We start from the raw sequence: 19025 nt of genomic DNA, 5'->3' as shown, positions 1-19025 counted from the left end.
TATCCATGGTCTCACCCCCTCTTGATGTTTTTCTCACAGGCAGTTAATGGAGAACAAAATCACAACGATTGAAAGAGGAGCGTTCCAGGACCTGAAGGAGCTGGAGAGACTGTGAGTGAAACTGTCCTTTTGCAATTCAATAATTTTGTTTGTTATTTTACAAAATATTTCAAAAATGCTTTTCTTTATATATTGGCCTTGAAAGGATTGTGCACTCCAACATACCCACTTTGTGCAACTCAATTTTTGAAAAGAGATTTTGCAAGGAATTTTAAAACCTATAATACAGTTTGCCTGGAAATATCAATTGTTGTAGAGTATTGGCCTCCATTTTTCTTACTCTGCTTGTTTCCTAATAGGTGTGTCTTGTAGGAGGCCTTAAAAGGGAATTGATTACAGATTAATGGATTTTATTCTTTATTGAACTAATAAACTATAAAATAATATTATTTTGCTCTAAATAACCATTTGCCAGTACCAGGCTAGTCTCTGATACCTCTAATTTTATCAAATAAAAGACAATTCAATAAGTTTTGAATGGTTTACATGTGTATTGCTATAGCAATACATACAGCTTCAGATTAAAGTATTTTTTTTCTGTCTGTTATAGATCATTTTGGTATTGTGCCAGTCTAACTGAATTATGGTGACACTCTGTTTTGTCTTGAAGAGTTAAATATTGGGCTGTCCTGACAATTACTTTCGATACGATACCGATTTTGCAGTTTTAAGTATTGAGCGATAATATCCAAAAAAATCAACAACTTTTATTACTCATTTTCTTTCTTCTCAGTGGAATCTGTGCAATGTTGAGAAAGGCTTGATTAAGTAATATTATTCAAACACAAAACAATAGTCACCAACAATAAGTATGAGAACATTCACCTATGTATTATTAATCTAAAGGAAGAGGAAGGACAAAAAGAACTGGATAGAAGCAGAACATTTCTAACAGCTTGCTTGTATCAGGGATTTTAGATACAGAAGAATATATTCCGATATGTGTTTTTTGTGCTATTGTCATGGGCTTTGGGTCATGACGGAAAGACCGATATCCCAGATACAAGCGGCCGAAATGAGGCAGGACTCAGAGTAGTACCGCTGCCCCCGACGTTGAGAAGAGCCAAGTGAGGTGGCTCGGGTATCTGGTTAGGATGCCTCCTTGCTCCTCCCCAAAGATGGATGGATGGATGGATGGATGGATGGATGGATGGATGGATGGATGGATGGATGGATGGATGGATGGATGGATGGGCTAATATATCACATAATCAATATCAGATCAGGACATCCCTAATCAATTTTTTTGGAAATATATTTTATACAAGTGAAGATTCTCATTCATCCAAGTCATGGTCAAGCTTGGCAAATTCGGTTTAGGCAACTGGATGTGAAGTTTTCTAGACCAGCGGTCCCCAACCTTTTTTGCACCACAACCTGCTATATGTCAGACAATATTTTCACGGACTGGCCGGGGGGGGGATCAATGCGATCAGGTAAAATGATACGACTGGCATATAATCAAATACAAACAGCATAAAAATAAAACAACAAGCCGGTCCCATCTAGGCGTAATCGGAGACAATGACAGACGAAGTGTGCTCCTGATGTCCAGTCTGCTCCGTAGCTTTGTTTTGGTCGCTGTAACCGCAGAAAATCCCGCTTCACAAACATAGGATGTTATAGATAGGATGCCTCTTGACCTGAATTAACCCGTGTCAAGAGGCACAGATGCACCGACTGATGGAATTCGGAGAGAATACCGTAATTTTTTATATTTTTCAAAATAAAACCTCACTCAGACTCTGATCGTCGATAAATTATATATATATATATATATATATATATATATATATATATATATATATATATATATATATATATATATATATATATATATATATATATATATATATAAAGTATATATATATATATATATATATATATATATATATATATATATATATATATATATATATATATATATATACTTTTTTCTGTGCGGCCCGGTGGTTGGGGACCGCTGTTCTAGATGACGTTTCGCCTCTCATCCAAGAGGCTTCTTAACTTCATCCAAGATATGAAGCAAAACATTGTTCAGAGAACTTCTCGTCCACTCGCCTAAACTGAATTTGGTATTTGAGTGGCACCATCTGAGCAGCTTATGAATGTTAGCTCTCATGATACTACCACACCAGGTTCTGACATCATCAGTGTCATGCTTAAGAGTGTATAACACTTTGATTTTTGGGGGAAATGCTGTTTGGAAGAATACTGCAAACCACCTATTTTACAGTGATATCAGTCTGCCGTATGGAGACAGCTGCCAAGCTGCTGCATGTTAACAATGAGTTGTGTACAGTACTATAAAACTCTGGTTTGCAATTGTTAAAACAAATTGAAAAAGCATTATTATTATTAGTCAGTTTTGATAAGTAAATTAGGAAACATTTATTTCCATATTCTTTTCATCTCCAACTCACAAAACATCAATAACAGACAGTAGAAAACATTTGGTGGTTTAGCAGGTGCCGGCGCTCTCATCTGTATCCGATGTTTATTAGAGCCACCTTCAGCGACTGCATTTTGATGCTTTTTAACAGCTTTTCAGGGGCTGCTTTCTAACTAAATGTACCTGTCAATATTTATTTGAAACAGATTTATTTATCAATATATAACTCACACAGGAAAAAAGAAGCACAATATTAAAGACGCTCTCCAAAAAATGGGGCCTTGATCATTAAACCACAGCCCTCATTTTCTTAAAGTGTCATCAGACCAGGCAGTTTTCCACTCAGTTGGGCTTCTTTTGAGCATGGTGATCTGGAAAAAATAGCTTTGGGCATGTTGAGTAAATTGGAGCTTATTTTCAAAGGATTGAATCCAAAGTGTTGTCATTTTTTGGCAGAAAAGTAAAATACGTTTTATTAAAATGTTGAGTCCTTGCACTAGTATCATTACTTAATCTATTTTATGCTGTGGAGAATGGAATAAACTGTCAAAAAACCTAAGTATTCACACCTGTAGTCATCCACAATACTATATAACATAGAAAACACAAAGAAGGAAATTTACAAGAATATAACAGAGCTTTAAATCACATTATTGTTATTGAAGTATTACCATAAATATTAAAATACTATATTTGCACATGTTTATGCATGCACATTCAGATTAATATATCCATCAACAGTCTCCTTAGTATGAGGAGTTAAAATTGCTTTAGGGACACAATCTTTCCCAAGTGACATTAATTAGTGATATCTATCGGTTAATCACTGTGAAATGATATTGGCCTTTAATGTTTAGCTTTGACTTGACATTTTCATGTCAAAGTTTGAAAAATTTAAAAAACTTAAAAAAAGGAACGGGAGGCTGATCCCGAGCTATAATCATGGATTGAACCACAGAAATCACAGAATATGATCCAAAGCTCTTTGCAAGTATTATAATACAGCAAACTTAATTCAATTCAGTTTATTTGTATAGCGCCAATTCACAACGCATGTCATCTCAAGACACTTTACATTTTACCAGATCATGTAGGTCATATAGATCATACAAGTTTTCTATTTAAGGAAAACCAGTTGATTGCATTGACTCACTGACTCGAATGCAATCCCTGACACTAAGCATGCTTGTAGTGACAGTGGAGAGGAAAAACTCCCTTTTAACAGGAAGAAACCTCCAGCAGAACCAGGCTTAGTCTGAGTGGCTATCTGCAGAGGCCGACTGGGATTCAAGGGGACAGAAGCAGAAATATAAAAAGCAGCTATAAAAGGCGGCCCCATCCAGGAGACACACAGCAGACGAGCTCCAAGCCAGCTCCCATGTCAGAGGAGAAAGAGAGCACATCCAGCCAGTCACAGTCAGAGAAACAGGACTACTCTGAAAAACAGGTTGATCTCCAACATCTATAAACAAAGGTGTTGATGGCAGCAGCACAGCTGATATATCTCTCCAGGATGGTGTCACAGCCAAACAGGAACAGACGAGGCAAAGCTACTAGGAGAATAAGAGGAGAGAGCATAAAGTTGTAGGTAGAGATTGAACTAGCAGATTCTGCAGAGTGGCAGAATAGAGATACTGTAGAATGAAGCTGAATGATGAAATAGGAGTCCATATGTCCTCCAGAAGTCTAAGCCTATAGCACCATAACTATAGAGATAGCTCAGGTAGCTTTAATCAATTAAAAGAAAATTAGGCTACCTTGTTCATATTGTGTTTTACATTTTCATGTTTTTAATAAAAATTGCGAGAGGGGTTAAGATTTGGGGACTGTTTTTTTTATGAGGTTATAGGTTTTCTATGCTGTGTTTGTTCTAAAAACTACAAGCAGATCAACAATCCTGACTCCTTATACAACAACCCTGACTCCAACATAACACTAGATTTATTTTTTAGTGGTTTATATACCTTTTGCTTACCATGCGGTGTTACTAACAGTTTGATAAAGAAGACCATAATCATGAAAAATAATGAAATATCGGCCAAGGATTTAGTTCTATAGCAGGTAAAGCATTCACAAAGAAAATTGACACTTCAATTTGACCCTTTTTTAAGATAAATCTTGAGAAAGAAATATTGTGCAACAAATGCAAGTAAGAACTATTTGCTCTGTTTAATCACTTCCTTTTACTTGTCCATAGTTAAGCCTTTACATTCATTTGAGAAATGTTTGTAGTTTTAGTCATTACATGTTTATTCAAACTTGCAAAGCTCTGCCAGCACCACATACCTTAGGATTTGCTTCATTTGCTGTTTTGCAGTGCCTGTGCCTTGCCGAGCCTCTTTGTTTCTCGACCTAAAAAGAATGTAGCTTTGTCTTTTTTGGGCGTGTGCATGCAGATGCCATAAACAGCCACTTCCATACTCATTTGTCACTTGTCAAAGTCTGGCTGAAAATGAATGAAGACTGAGTGGCCAGTGGTATGAGGTGTGAGAGTGACTCCAATGAGTTAATGTCACACTGCAGCGTGGCGATAATCCTTGCAGTCGTAAACAGATGCTTGGAGGCCAGTAACCACACAGTAAACTCACTTATTCTCTCAAGCATGCATGGTGCACAGGGATTAATATGCAAAATAGAAAGAAAATAACATACAGATTAGCAAGAAGTGTGCAGCACAATGACACAGGCGCCAGATTCTGAGTGGAAAAAGAAAATAAAATTACCTCAACCACCAATTATTACACTGAAAGTGCTGTTTAAGTTTTTAATCTGTTAGAGTACTTTAAAACATGCAAACACATGTACACTGGCCACAGTTATAACCTGAACCTTTCTGGATATGTCAATGACTTCACCCAAAACCACTTTAAACGGGCCACGTCTGGTTTAATATCTGATCCAGCAGTATGTGTTATTCGCTCGCAGCTGAAAATCTGAAATGAGAAAAGATCCATTATCTACCAAAGCCTCACTCTATCTAATCTCAGAATCTTCCAATTTAAAGATCAGTTAAGATATAATCTTTGCCGGAAAACACAGATATGCTGAAACCTTGTCTTATCACCTGACCAGCAAATTCCTTTGCTATCAGCCAGAAATCCAACGTCATTGAAGAGCTCTCCTTGTAAGTGTTGCATGGGCTGGTGTTTATCAGCAACTAAACATTGACCATAAGAGGCATTTGTTTAAAAATGTTCACTTGACAAAAATGTTGCTATGAAAATACCCGTATAGGTAACTATGGGATGGTGTGAGATCTACACAGTTTGATAACCTTCAGCAAAACAACTTTCCAGTATATGAGCTTTCACACACCCACATGTAAAACAAAATTCATAGTTAAATCCTCAAAAAGAGTGACAGTAGTTCCTTAGTTACTATACAATAGTCTGCATTTTCTGCAACCAAATTATGGTTATCAACTGCAAAGTCTGTCTTTCTTTGACGAGACCTGGTTCCTGCTCCTAAATTTCCTATTTCTGAACATAAACATGCACTTTACTCTCATTTGTATCTAATAATGGGGACAGTCAATCAAACCTTAACTAATGAAGGTGCTTTAATCCTACAACATGCAATAATAGATGATGACGAGCTCCTTCCCTTCTGATTTTGTAACCCTGTGGTTTTAGTTAGCAATGTGTGACATCCCTATATACACAGGACAATAGGCGGAGAAAACCAGATGGTTGACAAGGGTGCAAAAACATGAAGGAGGTTAAAGGATGAATGACAGGCTAGCGGAAGCATTAGAGGGTGTGGGGGGGCACAGAAACCCAGATAAAACCAGTTCTGACAGAGCAGTTTTGGGTAAGCGAATGCCTTAATGTGAGTCTATACATACACACGCATGCGTCTGTATGTGTGCATGAGTGTGTTGTGACATGCCTGCTTCTCCCCCAAGCCCAAACTAACCCTCGTCCCTCAAGGCAACTGAACCACACCTGACCTAGCCCTGCAATGCTAGCCTTCCAGAGCCAGATGCACAGGAGGATGAGAATGGAAGCTGTTCTCCAACCCCATGGGGGGCAGTCAGTGTGGATCCATCAGCCAAGCTTTGGGTCTTCTACTCTGGGCAGCAGCGCCCAGCAGGCCCCTCCAGCCCCTTCTAGGCCCTAAGACGACAGAGGCCTTTGAAATGACCCCCCAACTCCAGACTACAGAGTTGCACCTTTGTCTGGAAGCTGTGGGGGGTTATTGATGACTGACTCCATCTTAGTGTTTTTGAACATGTCAAGCTAGAAACATTGCATTACAGCGCCATGACAGGACAACCATGTTATGTGACAACATATTATTGGAGAGTCATAGTTTTGCTATTTGTGCAGACATGTGTTTTAAGTTACTTCTTAAGATGAGAGAGGACTCTAGCTCTGTATGATGGAGATTGAGAAGATTCATTCAAAGGCGGTGAAAAAGTCCCCTTCTTGTCCACAGTTCTGTGCAGAAATTCCAAGAAGGTCTTTGCCATAAAGTGCCTTGCATTGTTTTCAAGTGAAAAACTAGCATATTCCCTGCAGTGGTCCACATAGTACCCTTCTCTGACAACAAAGAGCAGCTATAGTGCAGTAGAGAGAAAGGCTAGGCGTGATAGGGCAGAGACAAGAACCCTGAAGGAATCATAATAGACTATCTGCTTCATCCCCACAACTTCCAAATAGTTAACCCAAAACAGCTATCAAATGGGGAAAAAAACCTCTTTTGAATAGTACTTTCCACATATTAGTTTTGTGTATGCACACAGGGGTATGCATGATTTTTTTTAACTCATAAGAAAGAAGAGAGGATTATGGTGTGCCTTTCATTAAAAGCTTGTCTGTAAGACTCTGAAAACATGGTTAAAGGGCTGCTGAGTGGCAATTTTGCACAAACAGACTTAAGTGTGCATATTCAGTATATAGATTACACCTTGCTAAAGCTACAGCTGTCAGACCAATGGTTTGTGGGAGTTTCTGTGAAGTGGAAGGAAAATGAAGTTGAAGGAAAATGATAAAAGAAATACTTTTATTAACAAAAGAGCTCAAGCTCCTTTTGACTAGTTGGAGAGAGATGGTTAATCTTCACCTTTGCATTTGTGTACAGCTCTTAGTGGATTTTAGGGATGAAAAAAGGTATCGTGCTTAATCAATTATTAAAATCTTCTACTAATTTAGTAATCGATTAATCATTAACTGGAGTATAGAGACTTTAACAACATGCTTTTAGCTGACAGTTACCAACTTAGAGCAGTAATTCTACAAAAATTGTAAAAAATATATAAACTTTTCGCATTTAAGATAAAAAAAAATGTTTTTGACTGTCAATAAGCTCTCTCCAGAACTCCTCAAATGGAACAGTTTTAATTTGGTCTGGTTTAAGTTCGTAAAAAGTCATTTTAAAGGAATAGTACACCCAAAACATGATTAGCCTTCATTTTCTACTCACCCCCATGCTGAACAACACTCTGGAGTACTTTTTTGATATCTCAAATGCATCTGGAGATCTGGGAGGCTTCTTGCTGTCTGCTGACATTCAAATAATGGAGGTCTATAAAAGTCCACAAAAAACGTGTCAATATTCCTCCATACTGCTCGTCCAATGTATTCCAAATGTCCTGAGTGGGTAACATCCAGAATTTACTCGAAACGAAGTCATTTAGAATGTTTTTAGAGCATAAACAGTAGTGTATAGGATTTCCTGAAAGCGCGCACCTGCACGTTCACGACACTACGGAAGCCGGCAGACCACACCAGCGCATTCAGCTCGGCAAAGAACTCATGCTCTTCCTCAACACTGAAGTCCTCAGACATTTTTCTTTCGTTGTTTCTTTCTTTGCACAGGTAAACAGCACATTTCTTCTTCTACGCTTGCATTATTGGCAGAGCAGACGCTGAATGCGCACTTTCATCTGGTTTGGTCTGCCGGCTTCCGTAGCGTCGTGAACGCGCAGGTGCGCGCTTTCAGGAAATCCTATACACTACTGTTTATGCTCTAAAAACATTCTAAATGACTTCGTTTCGAGTAAATTCTGGATGCTACCCACTCAGGACACTTGGAATACATTGGACGAGCAGTATGGAGGAATATTGACACGTTTTTGTGGACTTTTATGGACCTTTCTGCCTCGGGCACAATAGACCTCCATTATTTGAATGTCAGCAGACAGCAAGAAGCCTCCCAGATCTCCAGATGCATTTGAGATATCAAAAAAGTACTCCAGAGTGTTGTTCAGCATGGGGGTGAGTGGAAAATGAAGGCTAATCATGTTTTGGGTGTACTATTCCTTTAAGGAAGCTTTGGCTTAATAGTTTATCAAAATACATATTCTACTGTATAAAATTTTCTTTATAACATTTTTTTTTATCAGTGTTGTATAATTATTTATCATTTATATAATTAATATAAAGAAAATAATTTATATCGTTTTCCATTGCATTACTTGGACTACACCTGAATATGGAATAATTCATAGAATAAAAAGAGAAATCAAATTTTTGGGAGAATATGGATATGTTATTAATATTTGAGCTTAAATTAAAAAAAAGATATTACATTTTTGCTTTAAAACAGTTAAAGTAGTATCATTTACACAATTGTAGGGTCATAGGATATTCACAGCAACATGGACAGAATATGGGTCCATTTTCATAAAAAAAATATTTCTGTAAAAACAGGAACTGCCTGCTGGTTGGTCAAATTTTGTAGTAATTTTGAAAATCAGTCCACACAATATAAATATGCGGGTCATAAATGTTCTCTGGACCTAACTCTGGACAAGACTGATCTACTCCATCCGAACCAAGGGTAGATACACTTCAGCAATATGGAGTTATCATTGTCAAATTGAAAGGCATATACAGTATTATCAATAACATGTCCACCATTTTACTCTTGACCATCTGGGCCGTTTTTTAAATGTGTTAGTTTGAATTAATTTTTATTCTGATGTCAAGAAATTCTAGAGAAATGACCCTCATGCTTGTTGTACTTGTCATAATGTCAAATGTTATTTCTTTTAAATGAGGATAGAGGAAACCTTCCATGAAAGAATGAATCCAGACTAGGCATTAAAAAAAAACAATGAATGCTCTCACACATGACGGCAGAACAAACTAATGCTTCTCTTAATGCAACATCTGTTAATCATTGGTTATATACTGTAAACAATCCCATAACAAGATTATCAGAAACTAAAGCAGTGGTCTGAAGGTACATTCCAGGTTTTATAAATTCAATATGTGAAACAGGAAATGCAACATGATTTGGACCTTCCAGCTGCTGGCAAGCTAGTTTCTCACTCCTCTACTGTTGATGTAAACAAAACAGAGCAAGGAATCTTGAAGAATTTGTAGCTTCTATTTATGTTATATTAACACGTGTATGGTTACCCTTACGGATCACTGAAATAGTGCATCATTTCTATTTAACTTTATGACCATAGCCAACCTCGCAGGGCAAAGAGGCAATCAGGTTGGTAGTGCCAAGAAAACCATATTTAACCAGAAGGGAAGAAAAACCCATGTGAACTCCACTGCTGACAGAGAAACACCCAATGCACAGAAGTCAGACTGCAGTTTTGAATGGATTTAACACACACACAAAAAAACTCCCTGGTCATATTTAGCATTATATGTAGTACAAATTGCAGACATAACTCTATTGCTGTGATGAAACATGGATAGAGCCTGCCCAGTGTTGAAAGGTTAGGCTTAACTTTGTGAACATTCTTCCGAAAGAGTAAGTCAAAGTTCCAGTTGGTAAAATGCTTGATATTTTGCTCCTGCCATGTTCATTTGTTTTATAACAAGAAACTCAATTATTAATCAATTTTTGGAGGTTTTAGGGATCCATCCAGCTCATGAGATGAAATGGCATATGAAAGTGGCTTCGTGAGAACTTTACAATACAAGATGGTGCAGTGACAATATTGTTGGTAAAATGGGAATTCTTTTAAAGAAGATCAATGGAGTTTGTTTCCTCATAAGTCTGGCATTGGAGACAACTGCCTTGGATAAAATATGTTACAAAACTGGACATGAATATAGCAAAACCACTGATATCAAAGGCGACAATAAATACATGAAGAAAAGTTCATACTAAAAGTCTAATGGTGAATTATTTGCTGTAATCTATAGTTGCTCCTCCGATCCATGCTGTATTGAGAGATTTACAATACTTTGCATTATTGAAAACCAGGTAAAAAAGCAGCTTAACAAGGAGGAAACTTTCAATAATTGAAATGAATAATTTATGACCACAGGGAAGATTTTGTGCTTAAAAGAAGCTGAATTTGGCAAAGTTCAAGAATAATTTATTTGTTTAATTTGATTAAATACTTGAATACAGGCAGGGTATCAGATCAATACTCTATCAGATCAATATGGCATTTTTCAGACTCACCAAGGCTTAGAGTAGAGGACAAGATTTTATTTCTGTGTTTTCCTACTTCATTATCTGGTTCTTGAAGTCTGACAGCATTGTGAGACTATTTTAAGAGGATGAGCTCACACCACCTTTCTAGCATGGCCACTCCAGCACACACCCTCCCAGGGGGATGTCTAGCCCACTAACGGGCTCTGATGGCCGAGCAGGAGCTGCAGAGGGGAGTGGGCCTCTCTCTCTGGGACCATGTGGGGCTCTTAGCTGCAAGAACGAGTGTTAACGGAAGAGAAGTGAATAATTTAAAAACATCATTTCTGCTGGGCGTTAAATATTTAAGCAGCCTCTGATGTAACTGGGGAACATGAATGTGAGTGCGTGTGCGCGGGCATCACCCTACGTCCGTGCACTCTGGGGTGGAAGGCGGATGCAGGGGGGTGATGTTATTTAAGGAGAGTACAAGCCGTGTTATACTGATTTAAAAAGAAGTGAAAGACAGTTAGGAGGGGGGAAAGTCAATGAGGTAAAAAATGACAGGTCTTTAAATTCTTGAATGGAGTTTGTGTTTTCATGGATGTATAATACAAGACCAACTCTGAGGGTTTTATTTGTTAACAAAATAGCCCCTTGCAAAATTAACAAACTTGCATGTATTTTTTCTAATTTGTGCAAGTCTAGAAAATGTTTCAAAGGAGTAGGAACCTTGTCAAACACCCTTTGATTGCAGTTACAGTTGTTCGGAGGTATGTCTCTACCAGCTTTGCCTGTAAAGAGACAGAATGGGTTACCAGATTCTGGAAGGCCCAATATAAATGTGCACACTTTTCATTCCACTTCAAGATTATCTGCTGCTTTTTGTTGGTCTTTCACATTAATCCCAAATCATTAACGTCTTGGGTTGTAGCGTGACAGTTGGTGATTGACTTCTAATTGGCCACATATATTTTTAATTAAAACTGAGCCTTTTTTTCCGACACATATTTATTTTATTTTATCCGTGTCCAGTAGCAGCTTTATCCGTGTCCAGTGGCAGCCCAGAGAGCATCCGTAGCTGACCCTGTCATGTGTGTAAGTGTGGGTGTGTGTCAGGGTTAAACTGTTTCAGCAGCCTGTTTCTCATTGTGTCACTCTGTCGCCTCACTCCTCTCTCACTCACTTTAAGACTCGGACACACACCAACATGAACTGGCACACAAACCTCTTCACTCCTCTCAACTGGGGTTAAATGATCGCACCCAGATTATTAAACTCGCCCGAATTCTCTTAGCTCTTCTGTTTCTGTGTGTGTTTGTGTGTGTGAGTGTGATGATGAGTTATTGTGGGTTCTTCCCCTGTGAGGGCCTTGTTTATTCTGTGGGGTCCTTTTCACACATTCGGTAGTCCAGCCAGACTGCCTGTTTGTTTTTCCCACATCGTCTCTTCTCCCCCGTCTTTGTGGAAATAACATTCCCCATCACCCCCTTCATCCAAACCCCTTCCCTTCACCTCCCCCCCCCCCCCCCCTCTCTTCCCTTCATCTTTCACAGGTTCAGTGTTTGTTTGGTGGCTATATTCAACCGCTTAAATAACAAATAACCTTTCCATGAATGTACACAGCCATGAATATATTCGTTTTTAAAAAGTATCTATCAGTCGTGTGTTTGTTTTTGTCTGCAAAGCTTAAAATTTTTTCTCAAAAATGCATAAAAGGCCTTAATAAAAAAAAAATGCACTGAAAATATAAAATGTAATTATCCCTACAGGGACCATTAGTGTGCCAATCGGCATGGTATTGTTTCTTTGCATGGGAAACTGCATAAATGCACAGTTAATAAAAAAATTATTTATACTACCATCAAATTTTGGTTTGAAGTTATCTTTTAATTTTAAGACAATATTTCTTATGCAGACGTATCCAGGCGCAGTTGTTAGCACCGTTGCCTTGTTGAAAAAAGAAAATTTACGGGTTTAATTTTCAATCCAGTTTTTTTGCAAGCAGTGTTCTATCTGTGAAGTCCTGTTTCTTCCCACAGTTCAATAGATTTATTTTGTCTGAAGAGGTGTCTGCCTGTGTGCTTGTACTTGATGTGTGTCTGTGATGCCCTATAATGGCAACCTGTCAAGGGTGTACCCTGCCTCTCTTAAAATAACCACTGACCAGACTGACTACCCCTATTCCAACACCCCTTCCCTTTGGGCTGGATGTTTGTACTTACTAAAAGTAATATTATCGTTTTGGTTTGGCTAGATCACTGATATGACCTAAATCCAATACAGGGGATCTGGGAGGCAGAGGTAGCCTATGGAAAACTGGTCAGCAGATATTACAGTTGTGTGATTTATGTGATGCTAACAGAGAAATTTTTGTTCTTTTTTAAAGAAAATATAGAATATTAAGGATTTTGTCAACTATAAATAAAAAAAAAATATGTATATTTGTTTCAAAATCCATTCTTCATTAGTTAATATATTTTGAGGGACACCTACTTTATTTCCAATCAGAACCAGTCTTCTTGTTAGAACCAGAATGATTTTACATTTAGATGTCAAGGATATCAATCATTTACAGCTGTAAAGTAATCTGTCTGAAATATCTAAAAGAATGTCAATTGTACTGTTAATCATTAATTTCTTCCCAGGCTTTCTAAAAATCTTAAATGGTTTTGCCTAAAGATCTGCCCACATGTCTGTTATAACTCTTACCCCCAATCTTCATTAAAGCCCACAAATGTGGACATCAGGAAAAAACAGATCATTCTTTGAAATGCAGGTTGTCCCCATATATATCCCCTCTTTTGTAAATGAAACAGGTTTCTAATATATGTTGTGTTCTTACAGCCGACTGAATCGGAATAATTTGGCCGTGTTTCCTGAGCTACTTTTCCTGGGAACAGCCAAGCTTCACAGACTGTAAGTCATTCTGTTTTTTTCTTCTTATAATTATTTCCCCATTGATTTTTTTTATTATAGAAATTAAGAAAAAGAAACAACTGTAACAAAGCTTAGATAAATGCAAATGCTTCAAAGGATTTTGTGTTTTTATAAAACCAACTTGTTTAAATGTACAGAGTCCAATTCAAAGATGCCTTAATTGATGCTTTAATTGATTTAAATGTGTAAAAAAAAAAGGCTCTTTGTGACAAAATGTGGAGGTATCACTTGGATAAAGGTGCCAGGAGAACGAAGGACAAAATTTGCACGGCCCTGTCTCTAGCAGCCAGTTCAGTAGCTAATGGAGATTATCACCCTAACAGCTGCTGCCTCCTGGGAGAGAGGTGTGTGTTTTGGTCTGCTAGAGGAGAAAGTGAGAATGACCGACTGAAGAAGGCCTAAGCAGATATTTTGAAACTGGTTCTTCCTCTCTGGTTACTTCTTCACCACAAAATAGTTTCAGTAGCACACATGAATGCTCTGGTTTCCATTCAACCCAACAAACCACTGTTTGTTGTCATTGAGCACCTTCCCCTAGCTTCTCCCAGTGTCCTCCGTAAACTGAGCTTTGGATTCCCAGTACTGTTATGCTGGGCTTGCGACGCTGCTGAAACTGTGGGAACTGACTTCCAGTCATGGTCATTTGCGCGTCTTTGGGAGTAATTATGGTTGCATATATTTATATGTGCGGTTGAATATATTTATCTAAAGCTATGCTGAAATGCTAAGTTGATTCACACAGTGTGTGAAAGTTGTTTATGTTCTGCGGCTGCCGCAGCGGTCGCCTGCGCCTGACCTGCTATGTTTAAGGGTGTGTGTCTGCATGCATGTCTGTGATTCTGCGAGTGTGTGTGCCTCTCAAGGCCAAGAGCTGGCACTTTGCTCAGCGTGTGGGCCGAGGTAAAAATACAACGCGGATATGTTGCGCTTCTCAACATGTCACTGACAACCAGTTTTATGTTTGCTGCGTCAGCGTTGATGATATATGAATATTTAATTTCAGCAAAGATGCACTGACTCACAGATAATGAAAGCGACAGAGGAAGATTAAAAAAAAAAGTATTTGGAAAAACTCATACAATTGCTAAAGGATTACATTTGCAAGCTGTGAAAGCACAAAAGTATTCTTTTGGTCATCTCTTCAACAGAAAAATAAAATCCTGTCTTTATTTTTGTAGACTTTTCACTTTTATAGAACAAAAGAAGCTCATGAGACCTCTGAAATACAATCGTTTGGGGTTTTGTATGGAGGGCTGTAGGTATGTGCTGCAGCAGCTTGACTGGCTTTGAGTTTTGCAACAGTGCAGCTATAAATGAGCACTTGCTGAACCTGCTATTATGAAAATGTTGTTTTCAGTTTTTGAGGCTTGGAAATGTGTGTGTATGTGAGTATTTACTGTATCGGTTAACCTTAGCACAGCTCAGTGGTTTGGCCTTAGGAGAGCTGAGTTGTATCATTCAGGTATGATATCTGTAAACTGTTACTGCTTCTTTGATTAAACATATAATGTTTAATATTCCTGTTAAATAAGAGACTTTAGCTGTCATATATATGGACGTAAACCTTTTCTTCCTTTTGGCACCTTCTTCTTCTTTTTGAAAATTGAACCAATGTAACAACTAAATTTCTCAACTACTGCTACTGTATATAAATAATATATACAGTAGCAGCCATTCAAAATGGCCCTTCCTAGTCAAACCCCATGGCAGACCACTTCCCTGTAGCTCCCAGTGAAATCCCATTCAACTTCCAGCCACTTCCAGGCATGCATATTTTTTTCCTGACTTCACCCTTTCACTGAATTACAGGGTCTGACCAGGAGATGGCGCTTCTTTTTAGATCTTAATGTCCACAAATCACGACAGACGGAATATTTTAGTACAAAGATTGATGTTTAAAAAGGAATTGTGGGGGACCAGCCAAGGGCCTATCATGGAAAGTGGGGACATTTTGAATGACTACTATTGTAAATACATTCGGAAAGTTAGATGCTTTAAAATTTGCTGCATAAAAAAAGAATTTTCCAACCAATCATAACCTCAAATTTCATACAAAAAGTAACCCTGGTGTTGACTTTAAACTGAAGCTGAACGAATTGGTTGGTAATAATGTGTTCTATTTTCCTCATCTAACTCTCCTGGCCTATAAGAAATAAAATAATATGATGTTCGTCCACCTTTAACAATGTTTACAGTAAAAAGAAATAGGAAAAAATTCACAGCTCACCATCAGTGTTTGGGAAAAAGACTGCGCATGGAAACAACACATTCAGTCTTAACACTGCAAAGCATTATGCTTAATAAAAGAAACTTTTACTGCATTTTGTTCATTTACAATTTAGTTTAGGGCTGAAACAATTAATGAGATTAATTGATTATTGAAATAATCGTCAACTAATTTGGCAATCAATTAATCATTAACTGGAGTATGGAGACTCTAAAACATGCCTCTGGATGATAGAGAAACCAACTTAGAGCATTAACTATACCAAACTTGTACAAAAATATATCAACATTTGGCATTCAAGATAAAAAAAAAAAATGTTTTTTCGTCTTTCAATATTCTCTTTGCAGAACTCCTCAAGTGGAAAAGTTTCACCTGCTTTAATTTCATAAAAAGTCATTTTTAAGGAATGTATGGCCACCCTATTATTAATTGAGTAATCCAAATAAAGTAATCGACAGGTTAATGGATTCCCAAAATAATAATTAGTTGCGGCCCTAATTTAGTTGAACCTTTAGGAAAAATGTCATTGACAAAATATCAACAAAACATAAACTAAAACCAGGATCTCATTCTAAATGCTAGCAAACCTTTAGAATGAGATCTGGATCATCTTTAATGGACCAGTTACAAACAGCAGTGTCCAGACCTCTGCAACTCTTACATCCCTCATTAGATATCTACATTGATAACCTGAGCACTCCAGAGCCCTAACTCCTTTAAACAGACACATCTGGGAAAGACCTTGTTCTGGTTCCCACCCACCCCTAAAAAACACATTATCTGAATGTGACACAAACATAGGCATAGCCCCCTAGTTTCCCTCCCCCACTGTCTCCACATAGCAGCAATGTTGAGGACCACAGCTGGGGCTGTTTGGTCTGAGGGGAAAAAAGCAATGAGACACTTTTAGCAGGAAATTAAATTCAGCCACTTCGTTTAGAGGGACTCTGAAAATTAAGGTGGACCTTTAATAGCTTAAAGCTTTAAACATCAGCCAAGAATTAAACTGCTAAAGACATCCAAGAAAAAATACAACCCCTAATAAACTTTTTAAAAAACAATCTGTAGTTGAAATAAAGGTCATTTCTATAAACGCACTTAAACAAAATAAATTAAGACAGAAGACTACAATAAATCTTCTATTTGGATCTTTGAAAATCAAATCCATAATGTGTATGTTTATTTACTGTAAAGATAGATGATGTTCTGTTTGGTTTCTTTTTGCAATGAAACTGATAAAAACAATTGAAAAAAGTAAATTGTTGCCTAATTGATTTTCAATCTTTTATCTCACTAGTTAAATCTAGATCTGTTACTGCCTCTCCTGCTTCTTCAGTTATGATAATACTTAGAGAAAAGATGAGTTAATATACTGGCTATCACATTCTTTAGAAGAGTAAACTCAAACTTTAAGCAAATGTATTTAGTCAACAAGGTTTAGTTTAGATATATTCATGGAACCTAATCCATTAAAGCATATCAAATGATTGTAGAACCCTGACGTTATGGAGTAAATGTGTTTACATTATTTTTTCTTTTCTTTGATTTATGACTAGGCTCTATCAGTCTCCCTCTGATTTACTGGTCTGTGTTTAGATATTTTAAATGGCACTATATTAAAGGAATAATCATTGGTTTTATTTTAATAAATGAGTGTGACTTAAGTAGAAAGATGTTTTTAAATACTTCAAGAAAAATACATTTCTTTATATAATTTTTGATTTTTAATATTTGTTGCAGTAAATTCATAACCTCTCATGTGACGATTCAGGCCAGTTTTACTTTTAATATGTAAGGATTGTTTCTCATGATGATCCTTTATTGATGACCTTCTGAATTTTCCCTGCTTTTAAATTCGGTCTCTTATAAAAAAAGAGTATTCTTTGCTCTGTTTCCTGAATGGAATTAGGTCATCAGCAGACCCAGAAATTCCTTCTATCTGACCTTTTTGACCCTTGATTGCACTATTGCACAACAGGTATTTTGATTAAAAGAAGCCAATTTCAGGAAGACTTGTATCCATTCTAACTGTGTCATGGTACATGTTGCATTTAAATGTAATATCCAAAAGAAACCCGAGCAACTCAACTTCCTCAGGAGAAAATGTCGTATTGCATATAACTCTTTCTGTCATCTTGACATCCCCTCTTTAGAGTACAATTATTTGTATGCAAAAAAACCAAAAACAATAATGTATATAATGTGCTACAGTTGCTTTATGGCATACAGGAACTCTAACCTGAATTGTTGCTCTGTATCTACACCAGCATGTCAGCTTTAGGAAATCCCATTTTAGTGGCTGATGTAATATATTGTGAACACCTTTTATACCATTATATGCATCACTGTTACATGACAGCCACCCTTATCCCCCTTCTGTATTTTTAATGCTGTCGTTGACTGAGATGTTTTTAGCTTCTTTCATTCATCTAACAGCAACTGAAGGGAATATTCTTCCTCATTCTCCATTCATCCATTACCTTATCATCTATTTTCTTCTTCTTAGTAGTTAGATCCAAGGGAAAAAATATTTTAATTAAACTTAAACATGGTTTCAGTAAACTCGTTGTTATATAAGTTTGATATTTTTAGATATTTTATTAAATGTTTGTGAAACTTGGTAAATATTTAGTGATCTGGTTTGCCAAGATTAAACTTTGAAAGTGACAGCGGAACACAAAGCAACCGTTCCTGAAGCTTTTCACCATCAAGCGTACAAGCAGGCCTCCTATAGACACATTTTTTATACATGGAATGAGAATGAATGGTAACATGGCAAGCTTGACCCAAAGTATGCTAAGGTGGACTTTTAGTTTTAGCCGCTCTGTATTACCTTCTCAGACTCTGAAATCGAGCTGAACGTTTCCAGTAATGTTGGTAGCTGACAAGTTTTCATTCAGAAAATAAAACATTGGCTCCACTGCATGACTGTTTTAACAGAACCTCAGAAAACATTATTGTAAATCACTTAGTACCTAACCCTGTGCTTGCTATGTCTTTCTAACATGCATGCTAACAGTGAGAACCCAGTTACTCAACTTTGTCAAACCTACTCCTTGTTTGGTGCATTAACTTTTT

The 19025-nt window shown here is 37.3% G+C and overlaps 1 protein-coding gene across 9 annotated transcripts in view; it reads left to right on the top strand.

Moving 5' to 3' along the window:
* The window catches only part of slit2 (slit homolog 2 (Drosophila)), a 139742-nt gene that overhangs the window by 13888 nt on the left and 106829 nt on the right, over nt 1-19025 (top strand). For all 9 annotated transcript variants that reach the window (XM_038292791.1, XM_038292786.1, XM_038292784.1 and 6 more), the window contains exons 3-4: nt 40-111; nt 13628-13699. In XM_038292791.1, the coding sequence (XP_038148719.1) occupies nt 40-111; nt 13628-13699 (144 nt within the window). The remainder of the gene's footprint in view (nt 1-39; nt 112-13627; nt 13700-19025) is intronic.

The sequence above is a fragment of the Cyprinodon tularosa genome, unplaced genomic scaffold, assembly GCF_016077235.1.
Source record: "Cyprinodon tularosa strain WSP-4 unplaced genomic scaffold, ASM1607723v1 ctg318, whole genome shotgun sequence".
Classification (NCBI taxonomy): Eukaryota; Metazoa; Chordata; class Actinopteri; order Cyprinodontiformes; family Cyprinodontidae; genus Cyprinodon; species Cyprinodon tularosa.
This window is presented reverse-complemented; position numbering and strand designations above follow the sequence as displayed.